General features: G+C 45.1%; 1 protein-coding gene across 4 annotated transcripts in view; it reads left to right on the forward strand.

Annotated features, from left to right (window-relative positions):
- The window catches only part of LOC112222292 (phosphoinositide 3-kinase regulatory subunit 6), a 28,224-nt gene that overhangs the window by 5,586 nt on the left and 6,252 nt on the right, over positions 1 to 16,386 (forward strand). For 2 of the 4 annotated variants that reach the window (XM_042303565.1, XM_042303568.1), the window contains exons 2-13: positions 3,865 to 3,959; positions 4,085 to 4,186; positions 4,980 to 5,071; positions 5,588 to 5,656; positions 6,122 to 6,254; positions 8,859 to 8,928; positions 9,129 to 9,321; positions 10,166 to 10,316; positions 11,978 to 12,094; positions 12,678 to 13,158; positions 13,544 to 13,643; positions 15,590 to 15,712. In XM_042303565.1, coding sequence (XP_042159499.1) covers positions 3,899 to 3,959; positions 4,085 to 4,186; positions 4,980 to 5,071; positions 5,588 to 5,656; positions 6,122 to 6,254; positions 8,859 to 8,928; positions 9,129 to 9,321; positions 10,166 to 10,316; positions 11,978 to 12,094; positions 12,678 to 13,158; positions 13,544 to 13,643; positions 15,590 to 15,712 — 1,692 coding nt within the window. In that variant the 5' untranslated portion in view covers positions 3,865 to 3,898. Of the gene's footprint in view, positions 1 to 2,113; positions 2,318 to 3,864; positions 3,960 to 4,084; positions 4,187 to 4,979; positions 5,072 to 5,587; positions 5,657 to 6,121; positions 6,255 to 8,858; positions 8,929 to 9,128; positions 9,322 to 10,165; positions 10,317 to 11,977; positions 12,095 to 12,677; positions 13,159 to 13,543; positions 13,644 to 15,589; positions 15,713 to 16,386 lie in introns of those variants that run through there. The other 2 variants (XM_042303566.1, XM_042303572.1) reach the window with 2 other exon arrangements.

Below are 16,386 nucleotides of genomic sequence, written 5' to 3' on the forward strand. Positions count from 1 at the left end.
GGCCCTTCCTGTTTTCAGAGGAATTACCGTTGCAAACTAATTCCTATGACCCAGATCTACAGACTGAGGCTCTACAGGCAGATGTTAACAGGATTCCTCCTACCTGCAGTGGAAACAGAGAGCAGGAACTGAGCTCTGTCCTGTAAATAATTGGCAGGGCTGGAAGAAGGTAGTTTACTTTACACCGCCAGGCTGTGGTATGTCTGTGTCCTTGTTGTCATCCGCAGGAGCATACCAGCCAACCCTGTTCATCCCTTTACTGAGTACTGCCACTCTACATATTTCTATCTGAATGTTCCAAAACGTTGCATCCAGGTTGTTAGCTATAGCTCGCTAATGAGATAACCATTTGTTTAGGCTACACCTTGTCATGTTAACGGTCTGGTCCGCAAGTAGCCGAGTTTTAGAATGGCCAGCGATATGCTTTATGAGTGTAAAATGCAGCCCGCCAATGCACCATAGAAATAAAACAAATGTAGCACCGGTATTATGGGTCATACAGTATCTTTTGAACGGTAATCTCTCAAGTCATTTTCTCTGAGGAAAAGAGGGAGACTTGGCTCCACTGGTTACAGAACCTGGCTTTGAAACGCAGTGGGAGGGTTGAGTGAGACTACAAATTCAAAGACAGCCTACTTTTCTATACTCAAAGCAGAGAAAATCATCACTAGACATCGCTCATTTCGTAAATCAGAACATTTTGCCCGTAAACGGATGACAAGGACGAAGCCCAGGTCATACATTACATCTCAGCCATGGACTCTACACCTGTTTAGTCCTGCACAGTACTTTTTATAGAGTGTGTGTGTGTGTTTATGAAACCTTAATCATACACCTGAGTAACCCTGTACGTACTGTAGGGCGTTTATAGGTATGTGATTGTGTGAAAGGGGCGTGGCTAGCTGGGTAAACGCAGGTGTGACTGAAGTAACGGGAAAGGGTTGTAACCGGGCAGAGAGATTATCAAACTGGATGGGTCGGATTACTGAGCCCTGTGTGACTCCACTCCTGCAGTATCTGTCAGATTTATACAACTTGCTTTGCTTTTGTCTATGTTATGGGAAGTCATTGTGAGTGTAGTGCCCTTAAAGAGTGAATTACTGCATACAAATATTTCTGGTCTTCAAACTCTTTTCCTCCTTGAGGATCACATCTGTTTTTAGCCCTGTACCATGTACAATTATACAGTCTGATAAGGGTATGTTTGATTGGATTGTAGCACATTGTTTGTGAGTGTTCATGTCCACTTGAGGCCTGGGGTTTTGGGGTGGTAGAGCACTCCCCTCTGCAAACTTGGACTTCAGTCTTGTACTTCTTTCTTGAAGTACATGCTTTTACCATTGGTTTTGGCTACTCTTATCAAAAGCTCCAAATCTCATCCACAGGCAAAGCTCTAGTTGTGTGCCACTTGCAACACCCATATCAAATCTACACGATATACAGACCTAGAATTGTCTGCAGATCACTCATTTACCTACTTATTTTAGGCTCTTCATTTGGCAACGCTTGAATGAAACCTCTGGGGCACACACACACACACACACACACACACTCCAACCTAAATATAGCCTGTCGAGTGTGGTGGAACCCTACGCATTCACACAGAGAGGAAATGTCTCAGGTCCTGTCCTCCCTCCGCACGTTAAGTGTTAAAAAAAACATTATGTTAGTGTGTCTGTCAGAGACGGAGGGTATGGAAGAGAGAGAGAGAGGGAGGATGGAGAGAGAGAAATGGCGGGAGAGAGAGTGAGAGAGAGAGAGAGGAAGAAAAGAAGAGAGAGTGAGTGAGGGGTGCATCAGGAACAGGAAACGTGTGGTCACTCAGGCAATTGCTGAGTTGCTGAGGCAGCGCTGTTGTCCCTGTTGCTGTCATTCCCTGTGTCGTGCTTTATTACAGGGATCAAGGTTAAATCCCCTCCAACTAAACCTCCATTTTCTACTGTAGCCTCAGGAACAACCTCAGAGCAGCCTGAGGGAGAGGGAGAAAGAGAGGGAAAAAATGCAACATTAAACTCAGTTCAAACAGGTTGCTGCTGTTACCTTGCCCCCAAACGTCCTCCTCCCCCTCTACCTCACTTTCCTCCTCCCCCTCTACCTCTCTCTCTCCCCCTCTCTCAGAACACTGCCACTCTCTCTGTCACCAACCCCACCAGCTCGTCACCACCTCCCAGTTAGAGGAAGTTCACTCCACTTCACTATTCTCTCTGTCAGATCCTGCAGCAGCACGTTGAACACTGAGCCAGTGTGTCGGAAATTAAACGCCTCAGGGAACCTTTCGGGTATTACTGGAAAGAGGAACTTTTCTGGCAGGGAAAAGGTAGGAGGATTTGTTTTTGGCGGTTCACCTGTTTCGGGTGTTTTGGTCGGTAGGTACTGGATGATGGATGTGTCTGGGATAGAACTGGAAGTTGCAAACTAATTGTGAACTTTCGGTATGAGAACTAACATTGAGAGAGAGAGTTTTGAGAGAGAGAGAAGGAGAGAGCGAGAGCAAGAAAGAGACATTCTGGCATGCTCTCTGCCTTCCGGCTTAGGGAACCGCGACATGGTTTGTCAGATAGTCGTTTCTTTCCAAGCTTTAACTGGATCGGAAATGTCTCAACAGAACATTTGGGTCCACTTTATAGAGTAGTATGGGGACAATACAATTCAGCTGTGTTATTTTGGGTCAGTTGATTCAAAACTCGGGAAGTAATACAGTTATTTATGCTGAGTATTTTTCACTTTTTTTTAAACATCTAGGTATGCTGTTAGCTGAGGCATGTCGTGAAAGTCAAGTTGTTGGTAGAGTTGTTGCAGAATCAATGCAGTATATTCTATTTGGCAATTTCATTCAAATGGAAAAGGACTTGTATTTTACTCCCATATCCTCTATCTCTAAGGCAACATACAGTAATACACCTTTTTATGCTCAATAATGTTTATACCTCCACAGCAGTTTCACTAGTTCACTGTTAGTCTACCTCAATTAACCCGTACCCCCGCACATTGACTCTGTACCAGTACCCCCTGTATATAGCCTCGTTATTGTTATTCTATTTTTTACTTTTTATTTGATTTGTTACTGTAATTGTTGGTTAAGGGCTTAAAAGCATTTAAGTAAGTAAGCATTTCACAGCGCATGTGACAAATAACATTTGATTTGATTCTATCTTGTCTTGTGATGATGCGTCCTGCATGTATACTGTAAGTGAACTCATCACAGATCTGAATATCAAGAAGTCATCGTCTCTCGGTGTTGGGAACTTTCATTTTGACATGGTTGGTCGTTTTATACTTGACGTGTGAAGCTGTCCCATAGACCTCCATACATCCCCGGTCATTTGAGTCTTTGTTATGGGGGATGGTGTGAAACAGGTGGGTAGATGACTGATCTCTAACTAAAGCCAAAAAATGAAACATTTGGCGTGGGGTATAATTCTATTTGTGCGGCGATAAACTAGACTGTGAGAAAGAGAAGCAAGAGAAAGAGGTTGTTTATGAGGCAATGAGAACGATCAGCCTTGTTCTATTGGAACAGTAGTGGGACTGTGACTTCGGCACCTGCTGCTGAAAGTCATTAAAGTCATAGCTCAGGGTTGTGTGTGTGTGTGTGTGTGTGTGTGTGTGTGTGTGTGTGTGTGTGTGTGTGTGTGTGTGTGTGTGTGTGTGTGTGTGATGTCCGTGGTCAATTCACTGGCTCTACCCTTGGGGACTCACAAGTCCTAACACCTCTGTGCCACAAGAATGTCCAGTACATTTTTTAAGCCTATAGCCTTTTTCCTAGGTTAAATAAAGGATAACAGCCTTCAAGAGCCCATGTCATGCCTCCGGTGGGTACCACTAACAGATTAGACTTTCTTTCTCCCTGTTCCGTCTCTATAGACACCAGGCCGTGGCCCCACCATGCATGTGAGACATGACCAACAAGGCAGCCTGGGATAGCTCGAGCAGCCCCCCGAGCAGCATGGAGCCTATAGGTAATATATGGGGAATAGGGTGTCATTTGAACAGCGGCACGCATGTACATTTGATCCAAAATGGAACATTTGCCGTACGACTTGTATTAACATGAACTCTTAAACGCTGACCCCTGACTCTCCAGGCAGCTGTGCCCCCTTGGCCTCAGAGTCGGACATCTACCGCAGTGTCCAGGCCGTGCTCAGGGAGCTGGAGAGCCAACACCCCTCCTCTGTGCTCAATAAAGGTAAGGAGTTTCCACTAGACTCTTTATGGGGTTTACACACTGTTGAGTTGAGCAGAGCTGAGAGGTAGTGATCCGGCTTGCTTTCCATTGAGCTTGGCTCCGTTTCAGGTCAGGCTGCTTTTGTTGCACATTTCCAGTCTGGTTTGTTCAGAGGTGTCGCTAACTGGCTAGCTTCAACTGGTAGTGCTAGCTAGATGCATAGCAAGCTTCATCAAGTAACCCCCACATTACTGACCCAAAGCTCAATAACGATACATATGGGTACCCTTATATCACAGGAGGCTGGGGAGGGGAGGATGGCTCATAATAATGGCTGGAAGGAAGTGAATGGAATGGTATCAAGCACATGGAAATGGTGTGTTTGATACCGTTCCATTTATTCCATTACTTTGAGCCTGTCCTCCCCAATTAAAGTGCCACCAGCCACCTATGCCTTACATACAAAGCATCTAGGTTTAAAATGGACTAAAGGTCCCTGACTTGCCTCTCTGCTCCACCATCCAGAAGGAGTTGATCCTCTTTAATGTTCCGACCAGGCCATATTAATTTGCCCAAACCACATGAGGATGACACATAACCTCTGCCTGCCAATAATCGGAAAATTGCATTGAGTCAGCTATTAGTTTTATCCACGGTTTGGGTTCGTTGTGCAATGGAACAAAGCATTGGCACTGAGTCACACCAGCTGTTTGTGTAGAGCTTTGTCTATGGAAACAACAGAGAGTGTGAGTGCTGTTTAGTGCCATGTCTGTGGAAATGTTTGCAAGTGCTGAGTGTGTGTTTCTACTCGAAGGGATGCTAAGATGGACGCTGCACAAGAAGGTTCGGAACAATCCTGCCAACAGTCTCATTCTGGTGAGAGTCATCGTCAAGGAGCTGGAAAGGGTATGTCATCAGTGTGCGCCATTAGGCCATTCCGGGGCCTTATATGGAGAAATATAAGTCTCTGGGGCCATTCATTATTAGTCTTCACTGTAGTGTCAAGAGACATAATAAGACGATCAACGATTGCTACCCAAATCAACTTGAAAAGAACACTGAGATTGTCAAGGACATTGTGCAATGATGTGATACATGAATGTTATGTCTAGTGGGAACCAGTGGTGGATTGGCCATCTGGCATTTTGGGCAAATGCCAGATGGAAGTGTTTATTTTTAGCCCAGTGGGTCTGTCAAACTTGTATTTTTTCTACACAAAATGATATTTAACTTGCTAATAATTAGCCGGTGTGGAGGCCTCAAGGAAAATAATTATCCAATGTGTTAGAAATGCCAGGACCGATTTCTGGTCCCAGTCCGCCCCTGGGGGTAACAGACAAGCTATCTTCTACAGACAAACTTTGTATTAGTGAGTAACTGATTAACACAATAGTTTGTGTGCTTGTCTCTTGTTGTCTGCAGGCTGAGAGGGTAGACTGTCGGACACACATCATCCCCCTGCTCCACACACTCATCTATGCTGTCATCCAGGTAGGTTCCCGGAGCTTACATTACACAAGGAAACACCTGTCAGACATGACAACAGCATCTTTACAGACCTGTCTCAGGGTTGGCTGGGTAGAAGCTTTCATTTGGGGGATTGGATCATTTCCCACCACTGTTTTGATGAGCTCCTCCGATTCGATGAAGTCTTACTTCCTGTTAATCGTCTCCTACACTTCCTGGTCAGGCGAGGTCAGGACTCTGTACTGTCGTAGACCTTTATCTCTTCTTTATCTGTTGGTGTCTACTAAAAGAGACAGTTATTGTTGTTACCAGAGCCATATGATGTATATTGAGGTTTTGGGAAGTTTGTGCAAGTATTTATGGAGGGAAATGGTACTATACTGTATTTAAGGGTTGTGTGTATGTACCATACCAATTGTGTTTGGTGGTTCAGGTAAGTCCGAGGACAGCTAACCGTGCTAACCGTGCATGTATCTGTGTACGTTCCAGTCAGCCTATGTTCCTGACGACCTGTACAAGCGGGTGTACAACTTCTGTAAGAGACTGCTTACCCTCCCCCAGCCCTACTGTACTGTAGGCCTCAGCTACACCAGACGCATGAAGACAGAACGCTACACACCAGGTACTGAAACCAACATACATCCTTCGTCCAACCGAATGATGTATTTTTCTATTATGTGTTCAGGTAAGACTTTATTGGTAGACTTGACTATCTTCGAAAGGTGATCATCGTTTTACTGTAATACACGTTATAATGAAGAGGGATGTTTGTTTTCCACGTGTCCACTGGCTGTAGTACGAGAATGCCACGCATTTTAAACGTGTCCACTGGCCGTGGTACGAGGATGCCACGCGTTTTAAACGTGTCCACTGGCCGTGGTACGAGGATGCCACGCATTTTAAACGTGTCCACTGGCCGTGGTACGAGGATGCCACGCGTTTTAAACGTGTCCACTGGCTGTAGTACGAGGATGCCACGCGTTTTAAACGTGTCCACTGGCTGTAGTACGAGAATGCCACGCGTTTTAAACGTGTCCACTGGCTGTAGTACGAGAATGCCACGCGTTTTAAACGTGTCCACTGGCTGTAGTACGAGAATGCCACGCATTTTAAAAGTGTCCACTGGCCGTGGTACGAGAATGCCACGCATTTTAAACGTGTCCACTGGCCGTGGTACGAGAATGCCACGCGTTTTAAACGTGTCCACTGGCCGTGGTACGAGAATGCCACGCGTGTCCACTGGCTGTAGTAAGAATGCCACGTTTTAAACGTCCACTGGCTGTAGTACGAGAATGCCACGCATTTTAAACGTGTCCACTGGCCGTGGTACGAGGATGCCACGCGTTTTAAACGTGTCCACTGGCCGTGGTACGAGAATGCCACGCGCGTGTGTCCACTGGCCGTGGTACGAGAATGCCACGCGTTTTAAACGTGTCCACTGGCCGTGGTACGAGGATGCCACGCGTTTTAAACGTGTCCACTGGCCGTGGTCCACTGAGAATGCCACGCGTTTTAAACGTGTCCACTGGCTGTGGTACGAGAATGCCACGCGTTTTAAACGTGTCCACTGGCCGTGGTACGAGAATGCCACGCCAATGCCACTGGCCGTTTGCCACGCGTTTTAAACGTGTCCACTGGCTGTAGAGAATGCCACGAGAATGCCACGGCGTTTTAAACGTGTCCACTGGCCGTGGTACGAGAATGCCACGCATTTTTAAACGTGTCCACTGGCCGTGGTACGAGAATGCCACGCATTTTAAACGTGTCCACTGGCCGTGGTATGAGAATGCCACGCGTTTTAAACTGGCGTGTCCACTGGCCACTGGCCGTGGTACGAGAATGCCACACGTTTTAAACGTGTCCACTGGCCGTGGTACGAGAATGCCCACTGGCGCGTTTTAAACGTGTCCACTGGCCGAGAATGCCACGCGTTTTAAACGTGTCCACTGGCTGTAATGCCACGCAAATTTAAACGTGTCCACTGGCTGTAGTACGAGAATGCCACGCATTTTAAACGTGTCCACTGGCTGTAGTACGAGAATGCCACGCGTTTTAAACGTGTCCACTGGCTGTAGTACGAGAATGCCACGCGTTTTAAACGTGTCCACTGGCTGTAGTACGAGAATGCCACGCATTTTAAACGTGTCCACTGGCTGTAGTACGAGAATGCCACGCTTTTAAACGTGTCCACTGGCCGTGGTGCCACGAGGATGCCACGTGTTTTAAACGTGTCCACTGGCCGTGGTACGAGAATGCCACGCGTTTTAAACGTGTCCACTGGCCGTGGTCCACGAGAATGCCACGCGTTTTAAACGTGTCCACTGGCCGTGGTACGAGAATGCCACGCGTTTTAAACGTGTCCACTGGCCGTGGAGGATGCCACGAGAAACGTGCCACGGCGTTTTAAACGTGTCCACTGGCCGTGGTGCCACGAGATTGCCACGCGTTTTAAACGTGTCCACTGGCTGTAGTACGAGAATGCCACGCGTTTTAAACGTGTCCACTGGCCGTGGTACGAGAATGCCACGCATTTTTAAACGTGTCCACTGCCCGTGGTACGAGAATGCCACGCATTTTAAACGTGTCCACTGGCCGTGGTATGAGAATGCCACTGGCCGTGGTACGTTTTAAACGTGTCCACTGGCCGTGGTACGAGAATGCCACACGTTTTAAACGTGTCCACTGGCCGTGGTACGAGAATGCCACGCGTTTTAAACGTGTCCACTGGCCGAGAATGCCACGCGTTTTAAACGACTGGCTGTGGTATGCCACGCGTTTAAACGTGTCCACTGGCGTGGTTCGAGAATGCCACGCAAATTTTAAACGTGTCCACTGGCCGTGGTACGAGAATGCCACGCGTTTTAAACGTGTCCACTGGCCGTGGTACGAGAATGCCACGCGTTTTAAACGTGTCCACTGGCTGTAGTACGAGAATGCCACGCGTTTTAAACGTGTCCACTGGCCGTGGTACGAGAATGCCACGCGTTTTAAACGTGTCCACTGGCTGTAGTACGAGAATGCCACACGTTTTAAACGTGTCCACTGGCCGTGGTACGAGAATGCCACACGTTTTAAACGTGTCCACTGGCCGTGGTACGAGATTGCCACGCATTTTAAACGTGTCCACTGGCCGTGGTACGAGATTGCCACGCATTTTAAACGTGTCAACTGGCCGTGGTACGAGAATGCCACGCGTTTTAAACGTGTACATCCTTTTGACCCACAGGAGTGCTGTATCAGAGGATGGTGGTCGCAGAGCAGAGCCTGAAGAATGACTACCATCCCTTTCAGGAGAGGTGAGAGGACAACCTAACTTGCTGTTGCATACAACACGGTGACACAGTACAGTGCAGAAGCCACTTTTCCTTATGCTATAGAAGGATATGCTGTTTGTAGATAAAGTCGTAGTAACAGCAGGTTGCATTTGAACTGCCGGGGAACTGTTTGATCAAGGATAACCAAAGGCGATAACTCAATCTCTCCTACGGTCTCCTAGGGTGTTTGTGTTCGCCGATCCGGCGGTCTTCTCCGGCCGCCACGGTGAGGCGCTGAGGGGGGACATCGAGGCCTCAGGGTCAGGGGGGTATCTGAATCCCCTTGACCACATGCGGACCGTGGTCCAACACTCCATCCAGGCTGCTCTCGGAGGGGAGCAGTGTCACAGTCCTAAACTGGCACAGGCACTGAAGGTCAGTGTGGTTGCGTTGTGTTAACATTGAGTTTCGCTATGACGTTTCTTGGTTCTTGGTAAAAGCCTTCATTTAACTTAGTTTCTTTCTTTCTTTTTGTCTTTATTTATTCTACCGTCCATCCCTCTTCGGAGAACAGAAGTAACTTAGTTTTTACCGCATGGTTTTTTGTTACATGTACATTCTAACCACATTTTATGTACACAGCACTTTTTACACAGTAGAAAAACCTTTTGGGTTTGACTTCTGTTCTAGAGTAAAGAAACCTGTTTTATGGTCTTGGTATTTGTTTGATCTCGGTTTGACGTTGGTTTTGTTTTCGCAAATGTTGCTGTGTTTTGTTCAAAGTTATCTAAATCAATACCTCTTTGTGTTTGATACTAGTTTCTATTTCAATGTATTGCGCAAGCCCCTTTGTGGTTTATGCCGTTTCAATTTGCACCAAAGCAAAGCTCAGTAAGCTAAAGTTGTCTACTGGTGCCTCATACATGCCATCTCAGTCATATTCAGCAACACACACACCAGAAATGATCTATAATGTCTCAATAGCGTGTTGTTTAGTTGTGTTGTTCCATGATCTAACAGAGGTTGGCACCATTCCCATTAAAAAACACACACACACACACACCCACACACACACACACACACGGGTCCTAATATAACACTCATCTCAACAGGATGTGTCAAACTCAGACTTTCAGACGTGTTTGTCTGGTCGCTGGTGGCCTTTCACCTGTATTCTATTCATAGACGGTGTGTGTGTGTGTGTGTTTGTGTGTGTGTGTGTGTGTGTGTGTGTGTGTGTGTGTGCGTGTGCGCGTGCGTGCGTCTGTGTGTGTGGCAGGAAATTGGCCAGGACGTGGAGCCGTACTTCCAGGAAGTGGTGGCCAGTCTGGAGCAGAGTGTGGAGGAGGGCAGTAAGGGGGAAGGGGTGGTGCTGAGGGGGAGACTGGGACAACTCTACAGAGAGATCCTCACCCATACTGACACATCAGGTACAGTATCCTTATCATAGAGGGGTCATCTTTTGACTGTTTGAAACCAAAACCAAATGATCTAAACAGCATCCAGACATTATCTCCCATTTCCTTTAGACTAGCATTTGGTTTCTGTTTCCAAATGAAACTAGAAGGGTAACATTACCGTAGACAACACTTCAAGGTATTACAGCTGGTACATGTATATAAGTAGTTATACATTTTTCACATAGGGCGTATTCAGATAAATAATGCCAATGCTGTCCATTTTTTGTGTTAGTGGTTCTTCAAGCTGACACATACCGTACAGTGCAGCTGTCACTGACTCAGAAACCGTTATTAATAGATCGCTGTATAGCAGTCACTCTGACTCAGGGACCGTTATTAATAGATCGCTGTATAGCAGTCACTCTGACTCAGGGACCGTTATTAATAGATCGCTGTATAGCAGTCACTCTGACTCAGGGACCGTTATTAATACATCGCTGTATAGCAGTCACTCTGACTTTGGGACCATTATTAATTAATCGCTGTATAGCAGTCACTCTGACTCAGGGACCGTTATTAATACATCGCTGTATAGCAGTCACTCTGACTTTGGGACCGTTATTAATAGATCGCTGTATAGCAGTCACTCTGACTTTGGGACCATTATTAATACATCGCTGTATAGCAGTCACTCTGACTTTGGGACCGTTATTAATACATCGCTGTATAGCAGTCACTCTGACTTTGGGACCGTTATTAATAGATCGCTGTATAGCAGTCACTCTGACTTTGGGACCGTTATTAATACATCGCTGTATAACAGTCACTCTGACTTTGGGACCGTTATTAATACATCGCTGTATAGCAGTCACTCTGACTTTGGGACCATTATTAATAGATCGCTGTATAGCAGTCACTCTGACTCAGGGACCGTTATTAATAGATCGCTGTATAGCAGTCACGCTGACTTTGTGACCGTTATTAATAGATCGCTGTATAGCAGTCACTCTGACTTTGGGACCGTTATTAATACATCGCTGTATAGCAGTCACTCTGACTTTGGGACCGTTATTAATAGATCGCTGTATAGCAGTCACTCTGACTTTGGGACCGTTATTAATAGATCGCTGTATAGCAGTCACTCTGACTTTGGGACCGTTATTAATAGATCGCTGTATAGCAGTCACTCTGACTTTGGGACCGTTATTAATAGATCGCTGTATAGCAGTCACTCTGACTTTGGGACCGTTATTAATACATCGCTGTATAGCAGTCACTCTGACTTTGGGACCATTATTAATAGATCGCTGTATAGCAGTCACGCTGACTTTGTGACCGTTATTAATAGATCGCTGTATAGCAGTCACTCTGACTTTGGGACCGTTATTAATAGATCGATCGCTGTATAGCAGTCACTCTGACTTTGGGACCGTTATTAATAGATCGCTGTATAGGAGCTGGTCTTTCACACTGTATTCCTCCATGTCTAAATCTGTCGAGTCAGAGCCCCCCAGGACAGATGTACACTGTTTTACCTTTCAATCCATATTTTTTCTTCTCATCATCACAACTATCCTTCAAATGGACAGTACACTGTCTCTCAGGCCAGCTGTGAGACCATATACTTAGTGTATGGGATGGGGACCAGGAAGTAAGCAGGTGTTGTGTTGTTTCTGGTGTCATTGTGACAGTTTGGGCTCTTCCTGGTTTAGACACATTGTCCTCCGGTGGTGGAGGATGCCTGTGTGACATGCCGCTTCCCAACCCGGAGATGAGCTTCCACCTGTGGAGGGAGGATGAGGAGATCTGTGAGTGGTGAAATCTGTTTTATTATACGCAATGAGAGAACTCTGTTACATGAACTCTGTTACTCTGTTTAATAACAGTCATACTTGTTTTCTCTCAAAAAGGTAGGTCAAAATGATTTACACCCCAAAAGATTCTTATAAATAAAGTAGTCACAAGTTTAGAATTTGATCCCATATTCCTAGTACGCAATGACGATATCAAGCTTGTGACTCTACGAACTTATTGATTGCATTTGCAGTTCATTTTTGGTTGTGTTTCCGATTTTTTTATGGGCCCAATAGAAATGAATGGTAAATAATGCATTATGTCATTTTGGAGTCACTTTTATTGTAAATAAGAATATAATATGTTTCTGAACACTTCTACATTAATGTGGATGCTACCATGGTTATGGATAATCCTGATAATGAGGAGTGTTATTCTAACACACTGTGTTCTCACCCGATGCAAACGTCCAATATTATAGCTCTTTCTTGTCTCGCTGCTTCCTGTTTCTAGTGACCTGTATTGACATTCATGTTATAGAGATACAGTATATATGTCTTCTGATTCCTATTTCTCTGATGTCACCTCTACCACCAGGGCGCGAGCTGGCCAAGTGTGTGCGCTCCAGCTCCATGTCGTCTGAACACTTCTGCCTCAGCCAGGACCAAGAGACCGACTTTGACCTCGCCGACCTCCCTGCCGACCTCACTTCCTCCTCCGCCATGCCCCGCCACTCCGTGATGTCCAACGACAGCGGCATCGAGAGGGACCTTCCCACTGGGGTTGAGCCTTCAGTGGTGGAACCCTCTGGTGGCTCGGAGGAGGGGGAGGCCAGGTTAACCCGACGAGGAGGCATCAAGATGAGGCCGTCAGTCACGGACAATATGGCCCTGATGCAGGACGCTCTGGAGGAGAGCGGGAGTGTGGCCGGGGGAGGGGGGGGGACACTTCATAGGAAGGCGGGGTGCAGCGGGACCCCCTCATTCTCCAAGCAACAGAGGCACTTCACGGCCCGGATTGTGGTGATGGGGGACGACAGGGTGCTGGGGAAGCTGGCTAAGGCCTTCTACTTTCTCCGGTGAGGGACCAGGATCATGGGTAATGTAGTCTGAGAGACTGCATGTAGTTTGTAGTGGATATTGGATATATTAGAATGAATACTGGATATAATAGATTTCTGTTAGATATGATCATAGTATAGTTTTTGGAGACAGTTCCACCTACAACATCTCAATTTGGTTAGCCCTATACTATGCTGTTGAAAATGTTTTATTTCTTAATAATGTCCAAAAAATGAAATCGGAAACTAACTGTCCATTTCTGTGGTCTAGTCAGGAAGAAGGAAGTTGAATTGAAATCATGACACATTAATAGTTAATGCGTCAGAAATATAATGGGATTATTCCTCGGGTTTCTGTCTAGCATGGTTTGAGGGTTAGTTAATCATTGGTTTCACTCTGCAGGAAAAGGGAAGCGCGTCGTCTCTTTCTGACCATGAAAGTCAACTTCCAGTTTTACTACATCCCTGTCTGTGAGGATCCCAGTCCCACCTGTCCTGTCAGAGTAAGACCACAAACTAACACTTCACTCCTATCAGTTTACAACCTGTCAAGAGACACTCATTTCAGTGTTTCAGTATGTGAACACACACCCACACACACACACACACACACAATCCACAGACAGTATGTGAAATGATCACATCAAAAGAATGATATGCGGGTTGAAATGGCAGATTTGGACACTGATAAGTGCCTGCATTGGAACACAGTGTACAGGAATATGCTGTAAATGGCGTCAGAGCTCAGGCTCTGCACTTCACAGTGCTGAATGAGTTTTGATTGACAGCCGTTCTGAACTTGAGCACCGCACGCGACAAGAAGTTGCCCCCATGCCTCCCACTAATTGGACAACATTTGTAATTTGTTGTTGTCTGAGTGAGGGAAATGCTGTAAATTAAGAGGACTATGTATTTTGAAAGATGAGATGTCCAAATGTGCACTTCACATTTCCATATCATATAACTCCTGTAATCTAGTCAACGTTTATTATCACTATGTTTGATGGCATCAATCAATCTATCACATTGATTTATGAAGCTCTTTTTACATCAGCAGATGTCACGAAATGCTATACAGAATCCTAAAACCCCAAAGAGCAAGCAATGCAAATGTAGAAGCATGGCGTCATATCCTGGGTTGTTCTGAACAGAATCTCACTTGGCAAAAACAGGTTGAATCAATGTTGTTTCCATGTCATTTCAACAACAAAAAATCTATACGATGATGTTGAATCAACGTGGAAACTGATTGGATTTGGAAAAAGTCATCAACGTAAGGAAATGAGGTTTTTTTCACCCAACTTTTAACCTAAATCCAATGAAAGTGATATTTTTGGTTGATTTCACGTTGGCAACTCAACCAAATGTAAATCAAAACTAGACGTTGAAATGACGTCTGTGCCCAGTGGGATGTTTGTGTATTATGAAGAAAATCCGCAGCGAAACACGTACCCGAATGCACCTGAATGCACCTGAATGCACCTGAACAGTCCTTTCTATGGGCACCAAAATGACGATATGTTTTCTGAATTGCCCTGTGAAAGCGTAACACTGTAAGATCGTATTTTATAACTTAGCTAGTCATGTTGGCAATAGAACAAGCTTTCAAATGATGCCCACTGTGACTTATAATGGTCCGTTTTTGGATTGCGTATACAACAACAGTAATTGTGTGATGGCGGGGATGGAGGGCAGTGTTCCAAACTAAACAACTACAAGTGTACTTGCTGTAGTTCCTCAAAGGCACAGCTAGGAAAGCTATTAAAAAAAAAACAACCAAGCACCTTATAGTTGAAGACTCTTCTTTTAAGTCATAAAAATGTATTGAAATGACTTAGGAACTGTGCCCACTTTAGAGAGGGGTGTGTCCACTTGGAGACTATTGTTTTTATCTTATGTTGCACCTACCCCACATTTTCCAGGAATATTCTTATCATGTTACTGAATGTATTCAGAGTATTTTCAGTTTTTGTTATCAACAAATGTGGCAAAAAGCACAGTAAATATAAAATGCACATAAAATCAACAGTGTGATGTTTGGATTCAGTCTTGTGTCACGTGAACTGTGTCCTCAACTTTGGTATTATAATTTCCCCAAAATCTCCAAACTGTTCCCTTTCAATTGCTACCGTGGTTATGTAAATGTTTTCATATTTTTCCTGTAAGAAACATTTAAATGTAGCCCTATTCATATAGGCCAATTCCCACTAGTGTAAAGGCTTAATGTCGTTCTCTGGTTTCACACTGAACTTGAACCTTGTGCTTCTCCACCTGCGTTGCTGTTTGGGGTTTTATGCTGGGTTTCTGTACAGCACTTTGTGACATCAGCTGATGTAAGAAGGGCTTTATAAATACATTTGAAATGTGAAAACTTAGCTGTAGTTGAGTTACCCTAACAGTTTAGTAGAGTAATGTATCTATAATAAACCATGTTGTACTTCTCTATCAGGAAAACCTCTCCCCAACCCGGGAAAACCCCTGTGCCCTGGGTTCCTACTTGGGAATGGTGGATCCATGGTACGACTGCAACATCAACAGTCTGGGTTCCATGATCCCCAAGCTGGCCAAAATGGTACAGTAACCCACTGTTTCTACGTTATGTTGAAATGGCCGCATCAAATAGTATTTCTGTTCTCTTTTGATACTTTGAATTGAGCCTGCCTGGAATACATTGGTTTCATTAGCCTGGCAAGTGTAGCTTTCAGGATTTTAAGAGGAAACAAAATACTAGTCTGATCTGCAGTAGATAAAGGTATGTGGTTAGTTATGTGTGGTTATGTTGAATGTGGTTTATGCTCTGCCACCGGGAGAGCATTAAAAAAAGTCGACAAATTATCGTTTGCATGTTTGTAGGGGTTTTGAATGATTAGCAAAACAAAAGGAAATTGCACAGTACTGTACAGTAGTTGCTTGCTTACAGGAAGTGAAAAAAACATCTGCGGGGTCTTATCGGAACTAGCAACCTAGGAGTACTGTATGCAAATAGCTTTGCTGTTATGAGTCATCTTAGCATTTAGCTGGATAGAGGGAAGAGAAACTGTTTGGCACAGTGTAGTGAAAGACAGGGAAGTATCGGGGGGGTAAAAGATTGTGAAACGTAGCAGGGACACAGGGTCAGGTTTTCATTGTTTAATGCTGTAGTTTCCAATAAATCATGAATGGTAATGGATTACAATGGGAGGGAAATAGAACAAACATAAGTTGATGCTGCATAGTAAAAAAGCCTTTGCGCACACAAACTTCCCG

Source organism: Oncorhynchus tshawytscha, linkage group LG02 (assembly GCF_018296145.1).
Source record: "Oncorhynchus tshawytscha isolate Ot180627B linkage group LG02, Otsh_v2.0, whole genome shotgun sequence".
Taxonomy (NCBI): domain Eukaryota; kingdom Metazoa; phylum Chordata; class Actinopteri; order Salmoniformes; family Salmonidae; genus Oncorhynchus; species Oncorhynchus tshawytscha.